The following is an 18,390-nucleotide window of genomic DNA, read 5'->3' as shown; positions in this document are numbered from 1 at the left end:
GAACAATTTTCAAACGTTGCGCAAATGTTTGCCTTCAAGTACCGAGTTGTTTGTCAGATTCAAGTATATTTACCTTATTATCACAGAACAATTGAAAGGTGTCGAGTACCTAGGTAGGTACTTATACTTACCTACCTATAAAGTACCTACTTACATAAGTATTTGCCAGGGTGGTCGTTTAGGTAAGTTCAAAGAGGCGGAAAATCAAAAACCTAATGTAGAGCTGCGGGTGAATTTGCGTCAATAATCTTGTCATGCGTTAAACCCAATGATATTAAAGAACTTTTGTTTTTATATAATATCATTGGTTAAACCATTTTTCTTACTTCATCATCATCATCATTTCAGCCATAGGGCGTCCACTGCTGAACATAGGCCTCTCCCAATGATTTCCATGTTGACCGGCGCCGACCTGCTACCTTTATGCTGTCGTTGGTCCATCTTGTGCGTTTTTCTTACTTATGTAGGTAATTAATATTATAATAAACTTTTCTTGTTGTGGGGGGATGCAGGGGGATATAAGTAATACCTACATCGCATAAATGTAATTAATTAGATATCTGCCTTAACCACTTTGTCACTTAGGTACAAAGCTTGCTTTGGGACTGGATAGCGCAGTGTATTAACGTCCACGTATACTTATTTATTACTGCACACTCATTCTCCGTTTTGCACCATTCCATTTTCCTCCCGCAGTATTTGTCGCAGTGTTGCTGCTATGCGCGGGCGCTCAAGCTTCCCAAACCTCGGGTCCTTCGTGCGCTTGCGCACGCATCTACCAGCCGCTGTGCGGGTCGGATGGCCAAACCTACAACAACCTATGCGAGCTCCAATGCAGGGCTGAATACAACGCGAAGCACGGAGGAGCTCCGCTGGAGGTTTACAAGCGCGGTAGATGCGACAACTACGAATAGCTGTAAAGGATGGTGTAGGTTGGTATTTTTTTCTAGATGCTGTAGTTTAGATTGTTTATCAACTCCTATCTGGTTAAGAGAAGGCCTACTTACTTGTAATCTTGAAAGTCAACAATTCCAGCATGGTTAACTTGAAGACTTCTTTCTATGCCATCCGTTTAGTATCTTTTGTAGCTTGTTTACTGCTTGCATTGCAATCACAAATAGGAAGTAACATAACATACATTACACTATCAATGCACTCAACTGCACTACTTTTATATGTTTTAACAGAGGTTACTCATTTATCGATATTTATTTTATTTCCGCTTTGACGCACCGACTTGTTTGCTTACATTCTTCAAAATAGCAGTTTTTACGATGCACCCTCAAATTATGAGACCTTCATCCTTCCTATATCATTTGTAGATCTACACGGGAGCATTCCCACCTTTCTTTCCCACCGCTGCAACTCCTGTGTAGCCAGGATCTACAGCTTGACTGCCAATAAAAACACAACCAGTGAAGATCAAGTTTGTACCGGGGGAAAGTTAAACTGTCATTGGACCCGCAACGAAATTAATCGGAGGAATGGGAGGAGTTCGAAATTTAAAAATCGACAGCAAAAGCAGGGTACTCATCTAGCCGTGTAGCGTGTAATGTATCAGATACTGTATCAAGTGAGTAAATAGGCACGAGCCCGCTGCGACCTGCTCACGCGTGGTTCGCAGGGAGATCGTAGCGACCTGCCGAGTGGCGATATCACTGCGAGCACAAAGGAAGCTCGCAGTAGGATTCAGGAGCTCTTAGCCAGATACGCGATGACCGTGGACGAGCCGTACTCACTTGAAGGTTGGTTACGTTACATGCTACGTTACGTGCTACATGGCAGGTGAGTACACTGCCAAAGATGTTATACGCTGAGTCCTAACTTTGAAACCCTTGTTGCAGTTATAATGTTAGCCGTACTGTCGTCAACCTTGGCAGCCCCTCAGAGCCTCCCAGGCTGGGCAGGCTGGGCGGAGTGGCAGTGCCCCTGCATGCCGCCCTACGACCCGGTCTGTGCGTCCGACATGCGTCGCTACACCAACAAGTGCGTCTTCTCGTGTCGACAGGACTATCTGCAGTCCATCAATAAGCCATCACTTACTGTTGTAGACTGCAGCCTTCTTCCCCCTACTCACGAACAATTCGTCGGTTAAATGGAATAGCGACATATTTAAAAAAATAACGAATTTAATCTTGTCAAAAATGTAGTACCTACAATAATTATGCATGATATACCTACCCCGCATCTCACTAAAGTTCATTCACAACATTACGTACGTGCCTACCTACATGTATGAAAAGGTATGAGCACTGGGTTAATCCCGCGTGCGTAAGCAAATCCACGTAACTCTTTAAAGTCTATTAATTTTGTTACTTTCTGTCAAATGTTGATGAAAAGATATTACAACACAGTATTTTTTTTGTGTTTAGTTAAAACGGCGCTATATGACTGTTTAACAATATTTATTATTATATTAGTCCATTGCATTGTATTTATTTAATGTATTAGTTCTTTTTAAAGTAATTGTTTGTATTAATGTTGTATTCATATCGTAATTAATAAAAATCTCTGTTACTTTTTGTACAGTACCTCTGATATGTATTTTTGTGAATTAGAAAGTCATAAAATACTTAATAATTTATTAAGGTGTATTATGTTTCATAATAAACAGAGATATAACGTTATACCAAATTATTTTTTATTTTACATTAATAAATTAATAACATAACATAATTGTGTCCATTTAGGGATTTGGGAAGATACTTTAACATGCAGGTGTGGTAAGGTAGGTAGTTAAGCAAGTCAATTTTTTCAAGTAAAAAAATCATCATTTTAATTAAGAAAATATATTTTGCATTAGCAGTAAATATTATCAACTATTTCCAACTTGAGGTACCTACCTACCTACCTACTTAATAAAAAAATAAAACAACAAAAGAAATATGGTATGCACATTTATTTGATGAGTGCATTTGTTTTTTTTTACAAAAGTGCATCTAGTTTTACCTTATATTGTAGAGGGTTAAATATGTAAAAGTAAAATAATATGTTCTTTTGTATCAAAATATGTATAATTTTATAGTTATTAATTAATACACATACCTAGCTGTAATAATTATTTTTACAATTACAAAAACTGCATCTAACATCAAATATTACACCTCATTTCCCAGATTAAACACCTACAACACATAGAAGTCACAAGGGGAACTTATTTAAACTAAATAGTCATAATAGTAAAATCACCATAACTAATAATATAAAGGCAGTAACTTAGTTGAACTGAGTAAACCTAACTCAGAGTTTGTACTACATTGTTTGTATTAAATTAAAACTAAAATAGCAATTTCTATAACTTGGCTGGCATAAGTTCGGCGAAAGTCAACTTTTTTCTCAAAAAATCTACTTTGTATTCATTTTCAGGGAGAAAACATTGCAAAAAGAAGTGAGTTATCAGACCTGTAATGCCCCAAATTGTATGTTTTTCATTGAAAAAAATTGGCAGAATATTTTTTTCGTAAAGATTATGCGCGTGGTTGGTCGGGTCACAGAAAACCTCCATGGGGATCGTGAAAATCTCTTCCACCTCATCCAAGTTCGGTTTCAATTTGTTCACGTCAAAATTCTTAACAAGTCCCACGACTGGCGAGATGAGAACTTCCTTGTTTCGGCCAATCACTTTTGGCATTTCACTCCACACGTCTATATCGGCCTTGGGGATGCCTATTTCTTCTTCTGTTTCCCTCAGAGCTGTGTCAAATATCGTCTCGTTCTCATCCATTTTCCCACCGGGAAATGACACTTGTCCACTGTGATTTTTCAATTTTGAAGACCTCAGGGTATACAGAAGACACACTTTTCCCTTATCAACACATATTGGAACCAGAACAGCTGCAGACTGCTTCGTCTTTAAGTTAAATATGATTGGCAATTCCTTTAACTTTGCTATGCATCGTTCTCTAGCTATACTAGATAGCAACACTTGCGGGGATAGTGACATATTCAAAGCAACTTTTTTAGAAATTAATTTACTACATAATACGCAAAATGTATGTGAAATTAGAGACAAATTAAGATAAAATTCGCTGTCCAAAGTCTATTTCGTTCGCGAATCACAATTTTTCTGACATCTGTCAAAAACATATGCTTTTGACAGTTATTGCTCAATATTTTATCTGACAAAGATATTAAAATCTATACAGCTTTTATGAAGATCTATAGATTCATTAATTTATTTTAAAAAAGGATTGAAAACAAAAGGTTTTAATGAAAAATAAATTACTTTTGACATTTTGAAGAATAAAAACATTTGACATTTACATATCCCGCATAAAATGAAAACTTAAAAAAATATTTTTGCGAAAACATCAATTTATTCAATAGATCGATATTATGAAATTGATGAAGTTGCGGTACCGGCTTTAAGAATGTGTGCTTTCACTGTACAAAATATATTTTCGTTAGCATGTCGCGACCGGTGCATGGCTAAGTTGAGGACATTGATTCCTCTTCCTTCACACGGTAAACCCCCTAACTCTACAGCCGCTGTACTAGTGCCGCTCTGCCGGGTCGAAGGAGTACCTTCTCTACTGTATACTGTGCGATCTGCAACTTTTCGACCAGACGTCATCTACAGCGGACAAATAACATTCCCAGGAGGTAAATGTGAAAAAGACGAAACGGCCGTACAAACCGCTTTGAGAGAAACTAAAGAGGAGCTGGGCTTACCCTCTGAAAAGATAAATGTATGGGGCCAAGGTCCAGCAATTCCCAGCCAAACTAACGAGTTCATGATCACACCAGTCATCGGAGCCCTTCAAGAATTAAAGCCGACAGACTTAATGATCAACATAAATGAAGTTGCTGAAGCTTTCACTGTTCCCATAGCCCACCTTTGTGATCCGAAGAACCAATTTTATACCCAATTCAGCAATGGCTACATCTTACCCGTGTTTATTGCTGAAGATTACAAAATCTGGGGAATCACCGCGTATATTACACACGCGTTTTTGACTTGTGCTTTGTCGAAAAACGTTTATCATAATGAATGGCTAAAGAAGAAAATTGACATCAAGAGTGAATAGAAGAGTATAATACCTACCTTTATGTGATCGTACCTATTTATTAATCCTGTAAGAACCTTAAAATTACACGCACAATAAAACGCCAGATTTAAAAATGTTTTTATTGGTAGAAAAGCTATCAAATATCACCATTGAGCTGCGTATTATAGCTAATTTTATAAAAGTATTGCACTTACATTAATACTTCATAATAATAATAGGCAAGGCACTGCTAAGCAATAATAAATATAGAATTGATAAGAAAACCTATACACATACTTCAGAAAAGGATAGTAAATATTAAATATGATTGACACTTCTTGCACGGCTTTGTGCCGTGATATAGGAACAAGCTTTCAGGGGGTAGTTTTAAGTTGGTACCCCCTGTACCATGGAAGTTGTGCACTATCGTGAGGAGAATGTCTTGAAAACTAAATCATAATGTAGACAGAACAGGTGCCCGATATCTATGTGTAATTATGTGTAGTAAGCCTGCATTTTTGAAAATTCCTAAATAAAATAAATAAACCATAGTAAAATAAATGGCAAAGGAAAATAAAATAAAACTCAAACAAAAAATAATAATATTTATCCAGGTTTATTCCTTAACATTTACATTATAATCTAGTTAATATTTTATACATTGTCCAATCGACATGTTGATCGTCTCTCGCCCTTGTCTCTGTGTGTACTGCTTAATGAATTGATATTAAGTTAATATATTTTTCTTATACAATCAATTGTATGAGAAAGACATATTCCCTAACCGGAGAATTCCAAAATTTATATTAAATAGGTGGTCCAACTTAAAGCCTCACTTTATCATTCTATTGTAATTCTCACACATAAATAAACAAAAACATAAATAATGATATTTGTAATTAAATATAAATGAAAAATAAGTACTTAACGTAAATCTACCTTTAAAAAGGTAACCTTGAGGCAGGCAAGAGCACTCACAAAATGCTACTTATTGGTATAAAAACGTAAATAATTGTAAATTTAGAATCGACGCAGGATACAAAATAAGGCAGAGGCATTTAAAACAAAATGGCGGTGAAATTGTCTCAACTTCTAACCTAATCACTAATCTAGGGGAGTCCAAAAAAGAACAAATAAAATGAATACTGTAAACCAATCTTATATCTACCGTGAATATACAATACGATATAACTGATCGCCTATTCGTTGTGTTTGAACACTCATCTAATAACTATGTTATTCCGTGATGAAAGAACTGAAACATTTTCGTACGGACAAAGGTACACGCGTCTACATATTACGGTTTGTTAGAGTCAGAGCTAAGGTTGTCGCACAACTATTCATGGTCTGGTTGCTTATCTTATCCATTGCCAAATCGACCTTTTTATCTATGTAAGAAGGTTCTAAACACCTCGATTGATCGCTACAAGATTCCAAGTTGCGAATAAGGTGAGCTGGTGCCAGGTCGATTGATAAATGTGCGACGACCTTCAATAACTTCACTTGATTTGTTCAGCACCTCTGCCGGGCGTTTATACAGCAATTTGATTAAAACATAAATACTTAGCGGTTCTCAAAACCGCTTTAAACCAAAACGCTAATGGCCACTATCACCTCTCACTTTGCCTTCGATATTGACACGAACCGATATTCGGATGTAACAAGAGAGGATATTATAAATTAATTAACTTTTTTTTCCTTGCAACACTGACGATGAAAAATATCGTACAAGGTTTTGAATTTACGGTTGTGAACCGGCTTGAATAGTGTTGTCCAAAGGCAAGAAGATAATAATATGTTTATAACCTTGATCGATATTTTTCATCGTCTCAAAAATGCCAAATGAAATCGCTCATCAACCCACAACAGCTATCCATCCGATCGTAACTTTGTATTTCAATTGCACCGAACCAAGCATTCAATCTCAATTTCTAGTCTAGTCTAGTACCGACATTAAAAAAAGACTACTTTACAAAAATATATTACTGTCTCTTTCTGATAGGGCGTGGGGCGAGCGGGCGGCCCTCGGTACAATGCGTTGCACTCTCGGCTAGCGTTACAGTACACAGCTCGACCGATATCTTAAGGACAGTGTCCTTTTTTAAGTACAAGAAATCCTGGGAATTTTATCTCGCGATTTCGGTTTATCAATTGATTTTCACCAAAAATCCACCAGCCTTAAGATTCCGGTCAGTGTTGTATTTTTCAATTCAAATTGACACCACGTAAATTTTATAAACATTAAATTCTATCAGTAAAATGTGGATATGATTTTGATTTTTAAAGTAAAATATTGCTATAATTTTAATCCGACTAAATATCTTAACAATCGATATATTTTATCACTTTTGAAACTAAAAATAATTATTATGTCAATAAAAATTGGACTTGTTTTACAAACCATAGACTTTTGCCACACATTTTGAGGCGTACGGACGGCATTGGCGCTAGGAGCTACTGAAAGTTTAAGGCGCTGACAGACACGCGAGTTTAAAAAGTATGACGACTTTTTGGAATTAAATTTTATGGATTAAGTTATAATAATTACCTCAATGATATTATTAAAACTGATTTTTCATACCTCACGCGCCGCAGCGCCATCTATTGTAGCCCCCGCCGAGAAATGCAAAGAAACAGCACGTAGTGTATGCTAAAATAACGGTGGACATTCGATTTCCCGCCTAATGTGTATTGTACCAAGGCTCAGTTCGCTCCGCGGCGTTAGTCCGCGTGATTCTCGCTCACGTCGACAGGGATAGATGTCGTGAACGTCGGCGTCTCGAGTTCTTCGTGTTTCTTCATTTTCAGCGCCTGTAATGAGCAATTTTGAACTTAGTTTACATACGAATAGAGATCATTTTCAACCCCCGACAATTTGCATGTAGCAATAACGGACCAGTACAATTTGGCCAATAGATGACGTTTGTTTATCGAACAATCAGAAACTACCAAAGTAAAAAAGTTTCTAAAACTTTGAAAAATAATGAAAAGAAATTATAAAAGAAATTATATTAAAGAAATTATACGTATTAAAATAACAAGTTTTTTTACAAATATTTTACAGGTAATAATTTGACTTTTGCACACCTTGTTAGCTGTAGGTATAAAAATTAAATACACAACAGTTTGTTAAACAGAAAAAAAAAGAAAGAAACCAAGTGAGAAGAATTAGAAAGAAGGAACATACGTCCCTAAAACACATAAAACCTTTTTTAGTAGACCGGGCCTGTTTTTTTTTTTGTAAATGTTAAATTACTGCTTTTGCTCATTTGTATTTTGTTTTATTTCTAACTTAAAGCATAACGTGGGTTGTTAAGTTAAATCGCATTAAAAGATTCCCCAAGTAGGTAGATTAAGCCAGTGAGCTAATGTACAAAATGTTGTAGATACGACATTTCGCCTACAATGTGAGGTTTAGTAAAATAACACATTAAATTAGTAGTATGAATAAATGAAACTATTAAGTCAAATTATATCCCGATTAATTGTTCGATCTAATAAATTAATACAGTAAAACAACAAAAACATATTTTGTATAAGAAATCTCTATGTTTAGGCATTGGGGTCTACCTATAGGTCACCCTAAGTATACAGATACTTATCTCATTATTTACACCATTTGATCCCTACTAACTAGGGATTCCCTAGTCCAGGAATTATTGAAAATTCTATACCGGAGGTATAGACATATTTTTATTTAACTACTTCTATCTACTTCATGTGTATTGCTAGATTAATCTTATGAGTGAACTAAACTTTAAAGTTACTAAATATGACGTTGAATACCGTGAACATAAAAATGGATTCCACAATTTGATGTATGAAGACCTAGATACTAAGTTGGTTAAAATCTTCGGCCAGTTAAATCCAGCAGTTAGCGAATGGGGACATTACAGGATTATGAAGTGAGAAGGCGCCACACTAACGAAACACACATGAGACAATTATTGTACCATAAGTTTACTGCTAGTTCTGTATAGCGGCAAAAATATTTTTAGGAAAAATGTTGAATGTTGACTAGGATATGATGCCAAATGGCATTAAGTTTGTCTTTAATAATAAGGATAAGTTGGATAAGTACTAATGCTGTGCTGATTATCCTAAACTCAAATTATTGAGTTAGGCTGAAAAAAACTAATAAATGAATTTATGATAACTGTTATACCACCATAGCATTACTGGAATACTACTTTAATTTGTATTTCTATTATTATTTTTAGCGGTATTTCCACTATTACTCTAGCAGTATCACTAAACCAACTACAGGCACGGAAATGGTGCTTATCACTTTATGGTATAGTTACTAAAACACTCCTTAGTGCGCTATCAAAATGTCATAAAAATATTGCCATCGCTATTCAGAATCAAGCAGACAAACAACCTCAGCTTTTTCGAATATAGATTGTGCGGGTTTTTGAATGGTCGCAAAATCCATCCATAGACAAAAATAGAAAATACAGGGTTATTTTAAAACAGTTGCAAAATTTTCAGGTAGAGCTCATAAGATTACCCACAACTTTTACTATGGGCTCAATGGTGATAGCGAGAAAATCTGATAAATATGTTCCTCCAGAATGTATTATCTTTCTCGCTTACTTGTGTATCTTTTGGTAAAAATCATACATGAGAGAGTAAGAGGCCGATTGAGCATCAAGTCTCATTTGATCAAGTGTGGTGGTTACTCAACTGTTTTCGTATTTTCTGATCTATCTGACCATCTCTTTTACTCGTAGCGAGATGCTAGCACGAGTGACAGTGACAATTAGATGTCTTTTGCGGAAACACTAAACCTGTGTCTGTCAATTCATCATCATATCAATGACAAATAATGAACTACAGCAACCAAATCTACATTCGAAAACGTAAGGTCGGTACAAAATGGTAAGAAGTGGAAGTGTGAAAATGCCGTATCTACACGGTATTACAGTTAATGAGGCGATGCGAGTGACGTCACACCCACGTACCGTGTTCGTATCGCTAGGCCGCGCGGGCGCGGGCGAGAGGCCCAGGCCTTTCACCGACAACTGCAGGCGATAGTAACACGTATTACACAGGACAGAAGGTACAGAATTGTATAGACAGATTTTTTAACCCGAAGTCACTTAATTTAAATACAAGGGACAGTGTTCATAGTTTTGAAGACGAAGGACAAGACTAGTGGATTAAAACAAAGTTATAATAAGTGACATAATAAACCAGGTTTTGAAAGAAAGTACATAAAATTATAAAGTTTAAACCAATCAATAAATATGTAGAAGCAGAAGAAATATTACTTAGAAATAAAATAAATAAAGTAGATTCAATTTTAGTTGGATAGAATTATGTTTTGTCATTAGATCGTCTTTCCAGTCAATCAAAATAAACATTTTAGTTAAAACTGTTTTTAGCTGAGGCCAATTGGTTTGTATGTAGGTGAATCCACTCCTAACACCAACATGTTATTTAACTTAGCTAAGATGCACGCCAAAATATAATCTTATCGATTTTAGATAAGATAAAAAATTATCGATAAGATTTTATCTTGGTGCACATCTCAGCTCAGCTGGAGGGTCTAACGGGAATATTAGTTACTACTTTAAATACTCTTTCCAAACTAAATACTGTCTCAAAAGTCTGTGTACTGTGCACAATGTATTTTCAAAACATTATCCCGCAGCCTTTTAGGTTACTGCCTCGTCTCCAATTCATGTAACCCTGTATGTATGTCCCATACCCACAGACGTTAATTGGGCGCCTTCAAATTAGAGGCGTGAGGAAGCGCTGCAGTGGCGCCACTGTGGCATTTTGACATTCATAACATAATCAAATTTATCATTGTTTTTGGACCTTAGGACAAGCGAATAAGGTACAAAATATGATGGGAACTATATTCCCACTGCCTTTTAAAGGCTTAGCAGTTTTCATACAATTTCAAGAAGCGCAGTCGCAGCACCACTATAGGCGCGCACGCACGGGTATTTTAGTCACCGTGACAGTCACTATGTCTCCATAGACAAGAATACAACCCGATCAAGCTAACTGCGCACCCCGCTGGAATGCGACTTCCCTCCCAATACCCGCACACTTCCCCGCGTTCGCCCCGTTCGTACCAGATCGTCGACGTGACGCCACGGCTGTCAGGTGTGCAGTTAACTCGACCGGGCTTGTAAATACTACGTTGTCTCTCTTTTTCTTTTTACAAGTGTAATATTGTCACGGTGACAAAAAGTCACTCGTGCGCGCATAGCCTAACCAAACGCGACGCCTCTAATTTTTTTAATCATAACAAAGCAGGTATATGACCGCAATCGCACCTGGTGTTAAGTGAGATGCAGTCTAGGATGGTACATATTTGCCCTGTAAGTGCCTATTCACTCTCGCCTAGAATTTGAAGGCGCCCTTAGTAACTCTCTATCCTATAGGCTGTATATCTCACCTGTTGGAGTTTGTAATGGTTGATGATGTCCTGGTCGGCGGGGCAGCTCTGCGTGAACGCGTCCAACTGGTACATGTGGTACATGTAGCGCCAGAGCGCGCGGAAGCTCGTCTGGAACACAGATTATAATACATTGTGTGATGCAACGGATTAGCAAGCTGAAGTGGCAATGGGCAGGGCACATAGTACGCAGAACTGACGGCCGATGGGGCAGCAAGCTTCTGGAGTGGAGGCCGCGTACCGGAAAACGCAGCGTGGGACGTCCACCCACAAGGTGGAGCGACGAAATCATAAAGGTAGCGGGAAGGCGCTGGACGCAGGCCGCTACCAACCGGGCAGCATGGAAAGCATTGGGGGAGGCCTATGTTCAGCAGTGGACGTCCTATGGCTGAGATGATGATGATTGTGGGATGCAGCACAGATTCAAAACATGGTACGGAATGCAGACTATAAAACTTAGGGAATACAGATTATAAAACATAATATGGAATACAGTACAGATTAAAAAACTAATAACTATAGAACATGGAATACAGACTATAAACATAGAATATGGAATACAGATAAATAACATATTTAAACAGAATATAGATCGCTTCATCCACGAAGACTCACCCCACTTTTTGGTCGAGGGAAGCGCGGGGTGCGGGGATTTTGATCCTGATCCGAGCAATCCGAGCGTTATTATTGTAGTGTGCGTGTGCACTCATTGATAAATTTAGCGTGTACCGACGACACTCAAACATTCGCGGAAGAATGGTGGAGCGCGCTTCATGGATGAAACGATCTATAGACATTAACAAACAATGTTTGTTAATTTATGTCCATTTCATAAAAAACACTAATGGGTCTATAAGACAACCGACGCGAACGCCTCAACATGACACGACCGCTCTGCTAAGAATGAAACAACTAAGAAGAAGAAAAATCGTTGATGTAAATATTACTTTATTTTTATTTATTTCAGCATTTACATATGAAAACTCACTCATTTACAAAGCGTGCCATTTGGCAATCGTTAAAAAATTTTAGAGGCACGACGAGTATTGATACTACCGCAATGACGTAAGTGCTAATTGCAAGCCTTGTTTCAAAGAGGAATAGAACTTAAGAACCTTGGGCTTCGCCGCAGAGGTGCGGCAGTGACGTCACACATCAAGTCAACTTGACAGCTGCTAATACTAGTTCCGTGACGTCTCGTCACCTTTTCGCTTCGTTGGCTATGTGTAAGGCTTTAACTTTACCTTGACCTTCTAAGATCGTGTTGAACACGGTTTTAGACCTCAGCCTGTTTTTAGGCTTTTAAGTTCTCTTTTGGAATGGCATCAGGCCAGTTAAGGTTACTTAACTTTGCGCCAAACTGACGTCATAGCTTTGCCATACAAATTGTATTTTTAGGCTTACAAAGTATTTCGATTTACCGTAGTAGTACGAGAGCCCACGACCAAAACCATGTCTCATAGCAATACGGCAAAAACCCTATAAAATCGTTAGATTGTATGATTCTGAACCCGACTAGGTGGGTAGTAACGGTCGAAAGTGTAGCAACTGCGTGGGAGGCCATTTCTGCTGTGTCAAAAAAAAAGACAGTCGGTATTATAGCAATACGTCTGATAGTGAAAATGTACATAGATTTTATAATTGTATTACGAAAAAGTTTGTTTTCAGACATTTTGCGCGTAGCATATAGCCTGAGCGCATTTTTGAAAATGTCAACAAATTTAGCCGACCTGTATCATAGCAATACGGATAAATTTTTTTTTCAACTTTTCGTATTGCTGCCATGATTACCAAAAACCTGTTTTCAGACACTTTAAGTGTATCAAAAAGTTGTATGATAGAGAAGGTGCTACACTTAATTTGTCTGATATAAATTTTTTGCACATGTGGACAACTTATTTTATCATGTCCAACAATTTTCAGACATATTGCTATGATACCGATCGGTAAAATTTGTTGACATTTTCAAAACGGTCTCAAAATTTAATGCGTTCACATTTCCGTCTGAAAATTGTTTTGTTCGCATCAAATAACCAAAATTTACTAATAAAAAAGATTTTCAGACGTATTGCTATGAGACATTTTTTTGTCTCATTTTTATTTTTTTTAAGTGATTTTACGGGTTTGCGCTACACCACTAACGTCTGAAAATAATGTTTCCGGTATCTTAGAACTATCATTCAACTACAGTCTGCAAATCAGACATATTGCTATGATGCAGTTCGGTAAAATTCTTTGGACAATTTTGAAAATTCGGTCAGATCAAACGCTACGCGGAAAATGTCTGATATTGGTATTTTCGAGTTCAGGATAATCGTATCTATCGATTTGATGCGGTTTTGGCCGTATTGCTATGAGACAAAAATTTTGGTCGTGGGCTCTCGTACTATAGTGTTAAAGAGCTCTTTAAAAAGCTAATCACAGAAAATACATAAATTTTATTTTACTGCTGGTAATAGGGTAGTCTCAGAATACAGAACAAACCAGAAGGAGTGTTCGATAACATTTCTACGCGGCAACTTGTGTCCGTATTTTTTTTTACTCCCGCGCCCCTCTACCCCCTTTAGTGTTACTAGCGCCGTGTGACACCCCCATTTTTGGGGTAAAATTATGTAATTTTTTAAAGAGATGTTAAACAAGTAAAAAATAAGTAAGTGAAATAAGTACACACGGCCACAGTGTTAACTATCCATTTCCGTTTTTGCTCTCGCTCTTATCAAATGGTGATTCTTTGCGATAGAACGAGACGACATGACTGGCCATAGGCATAGATAGTACCTACAACCTATGAATTTAATTTTTACTCCGAAGTAACTAAGTGTAGATGATTATTTATTTCTTTTAAATAGTGTAATATACTATATGTAGGTATAATATGTTATTTAAAAGTCAATTACAAAAGTCGAATATAAATTTTAGAATGCCAAGTAAAACAAAAAAGAAACTTAAGGTTCTTTATTATGTAAACATATCGACAACAAAACATTTGTTTACGGCGCAGTAGTGCTTTTAGTTTAACTTTTCTTGGAGTCAAAAACAGAATCCAAATCAAAAACATCACCAATACTTGAATTTGATTGCGAGGCAACTCTGGCTGTGTATCCTGAAAGAAAATCAGAGTAAGTATGTAAGCAATAATTAATTACTTAAAATTATTATTAAATATACAAATATTGCTGCTGCTGATCTGTTGATACCAATGCCTTACTTTTGAATAAATGGGAAAGTATGAAATTCACGATAGTAATTTATTATCTCCTCATTATTAGGGAGTAATATTATAAATTAATTCAATATATTGAAATCAAATCAAAATCAAAAATATTTATTCAGTTTAGACCACAAGTGGCACTTATAATTTAATTAATCAGGTTGTCATGTCATGGATGAAATTACACTAAAAACTAATTAAAACAAAAAGGATGGGGAAAATATTCCATTATTCTGTGGTAACGCTAACAAAATTAACGCGTGAATTTTTTATAGACAAATGTAATTCAATATAAAAAAGTAGGGTAAAATATTCCGTTGACCTGTGGCAACACTTACAAAATACAACCGTGATTTTTTTTGAAAATTATTATTTAATTAAAATGAATTGGAAATGTGCTACTTACGGATAAAACATGATCCCATGCACTTTCTTCGTAATTCCAGTAGCATTCTTACATGTTGGAACGGCACAAGACGGCATAATTTAATTATAAAGTGTCAATCTGACGGATATGTAAACAATGCGCGCGCCGGCCATTGACTAGTTGCTCTAAAGTCAAATTAGTGCGATTCGGAGTAATTTATATGAATACACATTTACGCCCGTTGACGGTTTCTGGTTTGTTCCGTATTCTGAGAGGGTAGTTTACCCCTATTATAAAATGGTTTTAGCTCTTGTGAATGAACTGTCTGAGAGCTCGTAGCTAATATAAGTCAATAGCTGCTTTTGCAGTGAGAAAGATAAGGCAATTAACTGACATTGAAACGGCAAGGCTAGTATATTTTAGCTATTTTCACAGTATAATGTCATACGGCATATTGTTGTGGGGCTCAGCCGCGGACATTGAAACTGTGTTTGTTCTGCAGAAGAGAGCAGTGCGGGCCATTTATAACCTTGGACCCCGATTTTCCTTGAAAGAATTTTTTAAGGAAATTAACATACTGACAGTAGCTTCACAGTTCATTTATGAAAACCTTTTATATGTTCGCAAAAATATAGAGCAATTCACGAAAAAGAGCGATTTGCATAACTTTAATACAAGAAACAAAAATAAACTTGCCGTTCCAAATTTCAGACTGCATAAGATTGGGAATTCATTTATGGGGAAATGTATTAAATTATTTAATAAATTACCACAAACTGTTGTAGAACTACCCATTCATAAATTCAAAGCACATATTAAAAGTACCTTAATGAAAAAGGGCTACTATAAAGTCGATGATTATTTAAAAGATAAAAATGTTTGGGATGCGTAACTGCCTAGCTCGCATAAATATTTATAACTATGAATTTTGAAAACCTGTAAACCTTTGAAAAAGAGGCTGACAATAGTGTCTGAGTTTCTTGCGCTGCTTCTTCTCAGCACTGGCCCATTTATTGTCCTGAAGCAGTGGTAGGGTTAATACTGGGACGTGTAAAAGTGCTTTTTTAAAGCCTACTTACAGAAATAAATGAGTTTTACTGAGTTTTTTTTGCTCATAGTTCAGTTCAACAGCCCCTAGCTCACATAGTTAAATAGGTCGTAGCTCACATAGTTCAACAGCTCATAGTTCACATAGTTCAATAGCTTGTAACTTACATAGTTCAATAGCTCATAACCCACATAGTTCAGAAATAGCTCATAATCCAATAGCTCCTAGCTCTTATAGTTCAATCAATAGCTCATATCGTACGTACCGGGATCTCGAAGTCGACGAAGTACTTTCCGGCGACGCGGATGTGCTGCAGCCGCGGCATCAGCTCGCAGTCGAAGCAACACATCGTGTCGCCGGTCAGGAACCTGGGGGCAAGGGAAAATGGATCTTATTAACATACAAGTAAGAAGTTGAACAGTTCGTGGTATTATGGCGCACGGGGAAATAGCCTGGATGTGTCTCATTCTTTTGTTTAGATAGGCCCCGGTATGAAACCTAAGTGAGATATCGCAAGTCATTTGGCAATGAAGATTACTCAAGAGAGCGCTTTAGCGTAGCCAAGTGATACCAGGGTACACTTAAGCTGAAATGCAGCCCAAAATAATCATCACCATCAGAAAAAATCCAAAAATCTTCGGGCACCTCGTATTTGTAGTTAGGTAAGTGGATGTCTGTTTAATGATTAATAAAGGTTACAGTCGTGAAATTAGAGTGACTTGTAGTACTGAACAATCAAACACACAGTGGAAGGAGGACCCAATAAAGCTAAAACTTCCTGATTACATCCGGCATCAGATTGCTATTTTACGTCGTCTAAGGCCTCAGCCTCGAACTTAGCGGGCAGCGGGGCGGCGGTGGCGGCGGCGCGGGAGCGGCAGGATCTTATGCGTAAAATCAAATAGACCGGTTCTCGAAAACAGCGGCGCGGCAGCGGCGCCGGAGCGGGCAACGAGCGGGCAGCGGCGAGGGAGCGGGCAACGAGCGGGCAGCGCACTCCTTCTTTTGCCCACAATAAATCGAGCGTAAGGAATAAATTTGAATCGAAATAAAATTGTCGCTGTTGTTCCGACATTTCGTTCGCGAATAAAAACAAATATCTCGACAACACAACCCCGAACACAACACTTCGCCGCTAAAGCGCCGCGCGAGCTGCCCGCTGGTTTCGAGAACGGGTCTGCGTTGCCCGCCCCGCTCCCGCGCCGCCGCCGCCGCCGCCCCGCTGCCCGCTAACTTCGAGGCTGAGGCCTAACGCTTAGAGCGCTCGCACTCTCACTTTACGCTAGGACCCATGGTGGTTCTGACGATTGGTGGGTGCACTAACCTCGTGGCCCTGCGCTCCAGCAGCGCGTCGATGCGCGCGAGGTGCGCCCGCAGCGCCGCCGACTTCTGCTCGTCCTTGCGCACTAGCACCAGCTTCAGCTTGGAGTACAGGTTCTCGATCAGCGACGCCACTTCCTTGTCCTGGAGAAGGAAGATTAAGGATTAAGACTATGATATCCAGCCATCCAGGTGAAGCGACGATCTGGTGAAGGTCGCGGGAAGAACCTGGATGTGGACAGCGCAGGACCGGTCGTTGTGGAAATCCTTGGGGGAAACTTTTGTCCAGTAGTGGACGTCATTTAGCTGAAACATTATCTAGCCAATCATGTTTTACAACAACGATGAAGCCCTTGGCGTGCATCTTATCTGCATATAACAGAGTTAAGAACCGATTAACCATTTTGCTATGTCACTTCTGTAAAATATGCGATGAAAGGATAAAAAAAATCTTCGGTTAAAAGTACTGTTGTGTCTTCTTTCGAGGACATGACATTACACCAACAGTCTGACAAGAACGTAATCATATACGTGAGAGAAAACTTATGATCGATGTGTTACGGGACAAACTTGACCTTCACTGGTTGGGTTTTTATTGGCGGTCAAGCTGTAGATCCTGGCTACACAGGAGTTGCAGCGGTGGTAACGAGAGGTGGGAACTTAACTTCTAAGCATGGACTTCGTCTACTACAAATCTTACCTGTACGAAAAGATTGTGTCCTCCAGGAACCGACTTCATGATGTGCCGCTCGATCTTCTCATTCTCGAGTATCGCGAGCCCGTTGTCGATCAGGATCGGCGGATGCGTGGCCTCGAAGTTGGTACGGAAGTCTGGAGGCGGCTTCTGCATGTCTACTGTCGTCACCTGCAACGAGATGGGACATGTTTGAGAATTGAAAGCTTGGTCGTCATTTCAGCCATAGGACATCCACTGAGGAACATCCCCCATGATTTCCATAAGGTAGCGGCCTGAGAGCTTGGTAATGTACAAAATTTTATTGTCTTGTTGCACACTACATCTGAAGGAAGCAATGATTCCCG

The 18,390-nt window shown here is 38.2% G+C and overlaps 1 protein-coding gene and 1 long non-coding RNA gene across 3 annotated transcripts in view; both read right to left on the bottom strand.

Moving 5' to 3' along the window:
* Positions 1-7,592: 7,592 nt before the first annotated feature.
* The window catches only part of LOC135078973 (chloride intracellular channel Clic), a 42,186-nt gene continuing 31,388 nt past the window's right edge, over positions 7,593-18,390 (bottom strand). Inside the window, exons 3-8 of one of the 2 annotated variants that reach the window (XM_063973580.1) lie at positions 18,050-18,214; positions 17,354-17,493; positions 16,295-16,397; positions 11,404-11,514; positions 9,953-10,012; positions 7,593-7,799 (exon numbers count right to left, since the gene is read on the bottom strand). In XM_063973580.1, coding sequence (XP_063829650.1) covers positions 7,710-7,799; positions 9,953-10,012; positions 11,404-11,514; positions 16,295-16,397; positions 17,354-17,493; positions 18,050-18,214 — 669 coding nt within the window. In that variant the 3' untranslated portion in view covers positions 7,593-7,709. The remainder of the gene's footprint in view (positions 7,800-9,952; positions 10,013-11,403; positions 11,515-16,294; positions 16,398-17,353; positions 17,494-18,049; positions 18,215-18,390) is intronic. The other variant, XM_063973581.1, reaches the window with a different exon arrangement.
* Positions 14,344-15,250, bottom strand: LOC135078526 (uncharacterized). The gene is made up of 2 exons (XR_010258637.1): positions 15,021-15,250; positions 14,344-14,506 (listed from the first exon to the last, which is right to left on the bottom strand). It is a non-coding gene; the product is annotated as an uncharacterized LOC135078526 (long non-coding RNA).

The sequence above is a fragment of the Ostrinia nubilalis genome, chromosome 15 (assembly GCF_963855985.1).
Source record: "Ostrinia nubilalis chromosome 15, ilOstNubi1.1, whole genome shotgun sequence".
Classification (NCBI taxonomy): Eukaryota; Metazoa; Arthropoda; class Insecta; order Lepidoptera; family Crambidae; genus Ostrinia; species Ostrinia nubilalis.
This window is presented reverse-complemented; position numbering and strand designations above follow the sequence as displayed.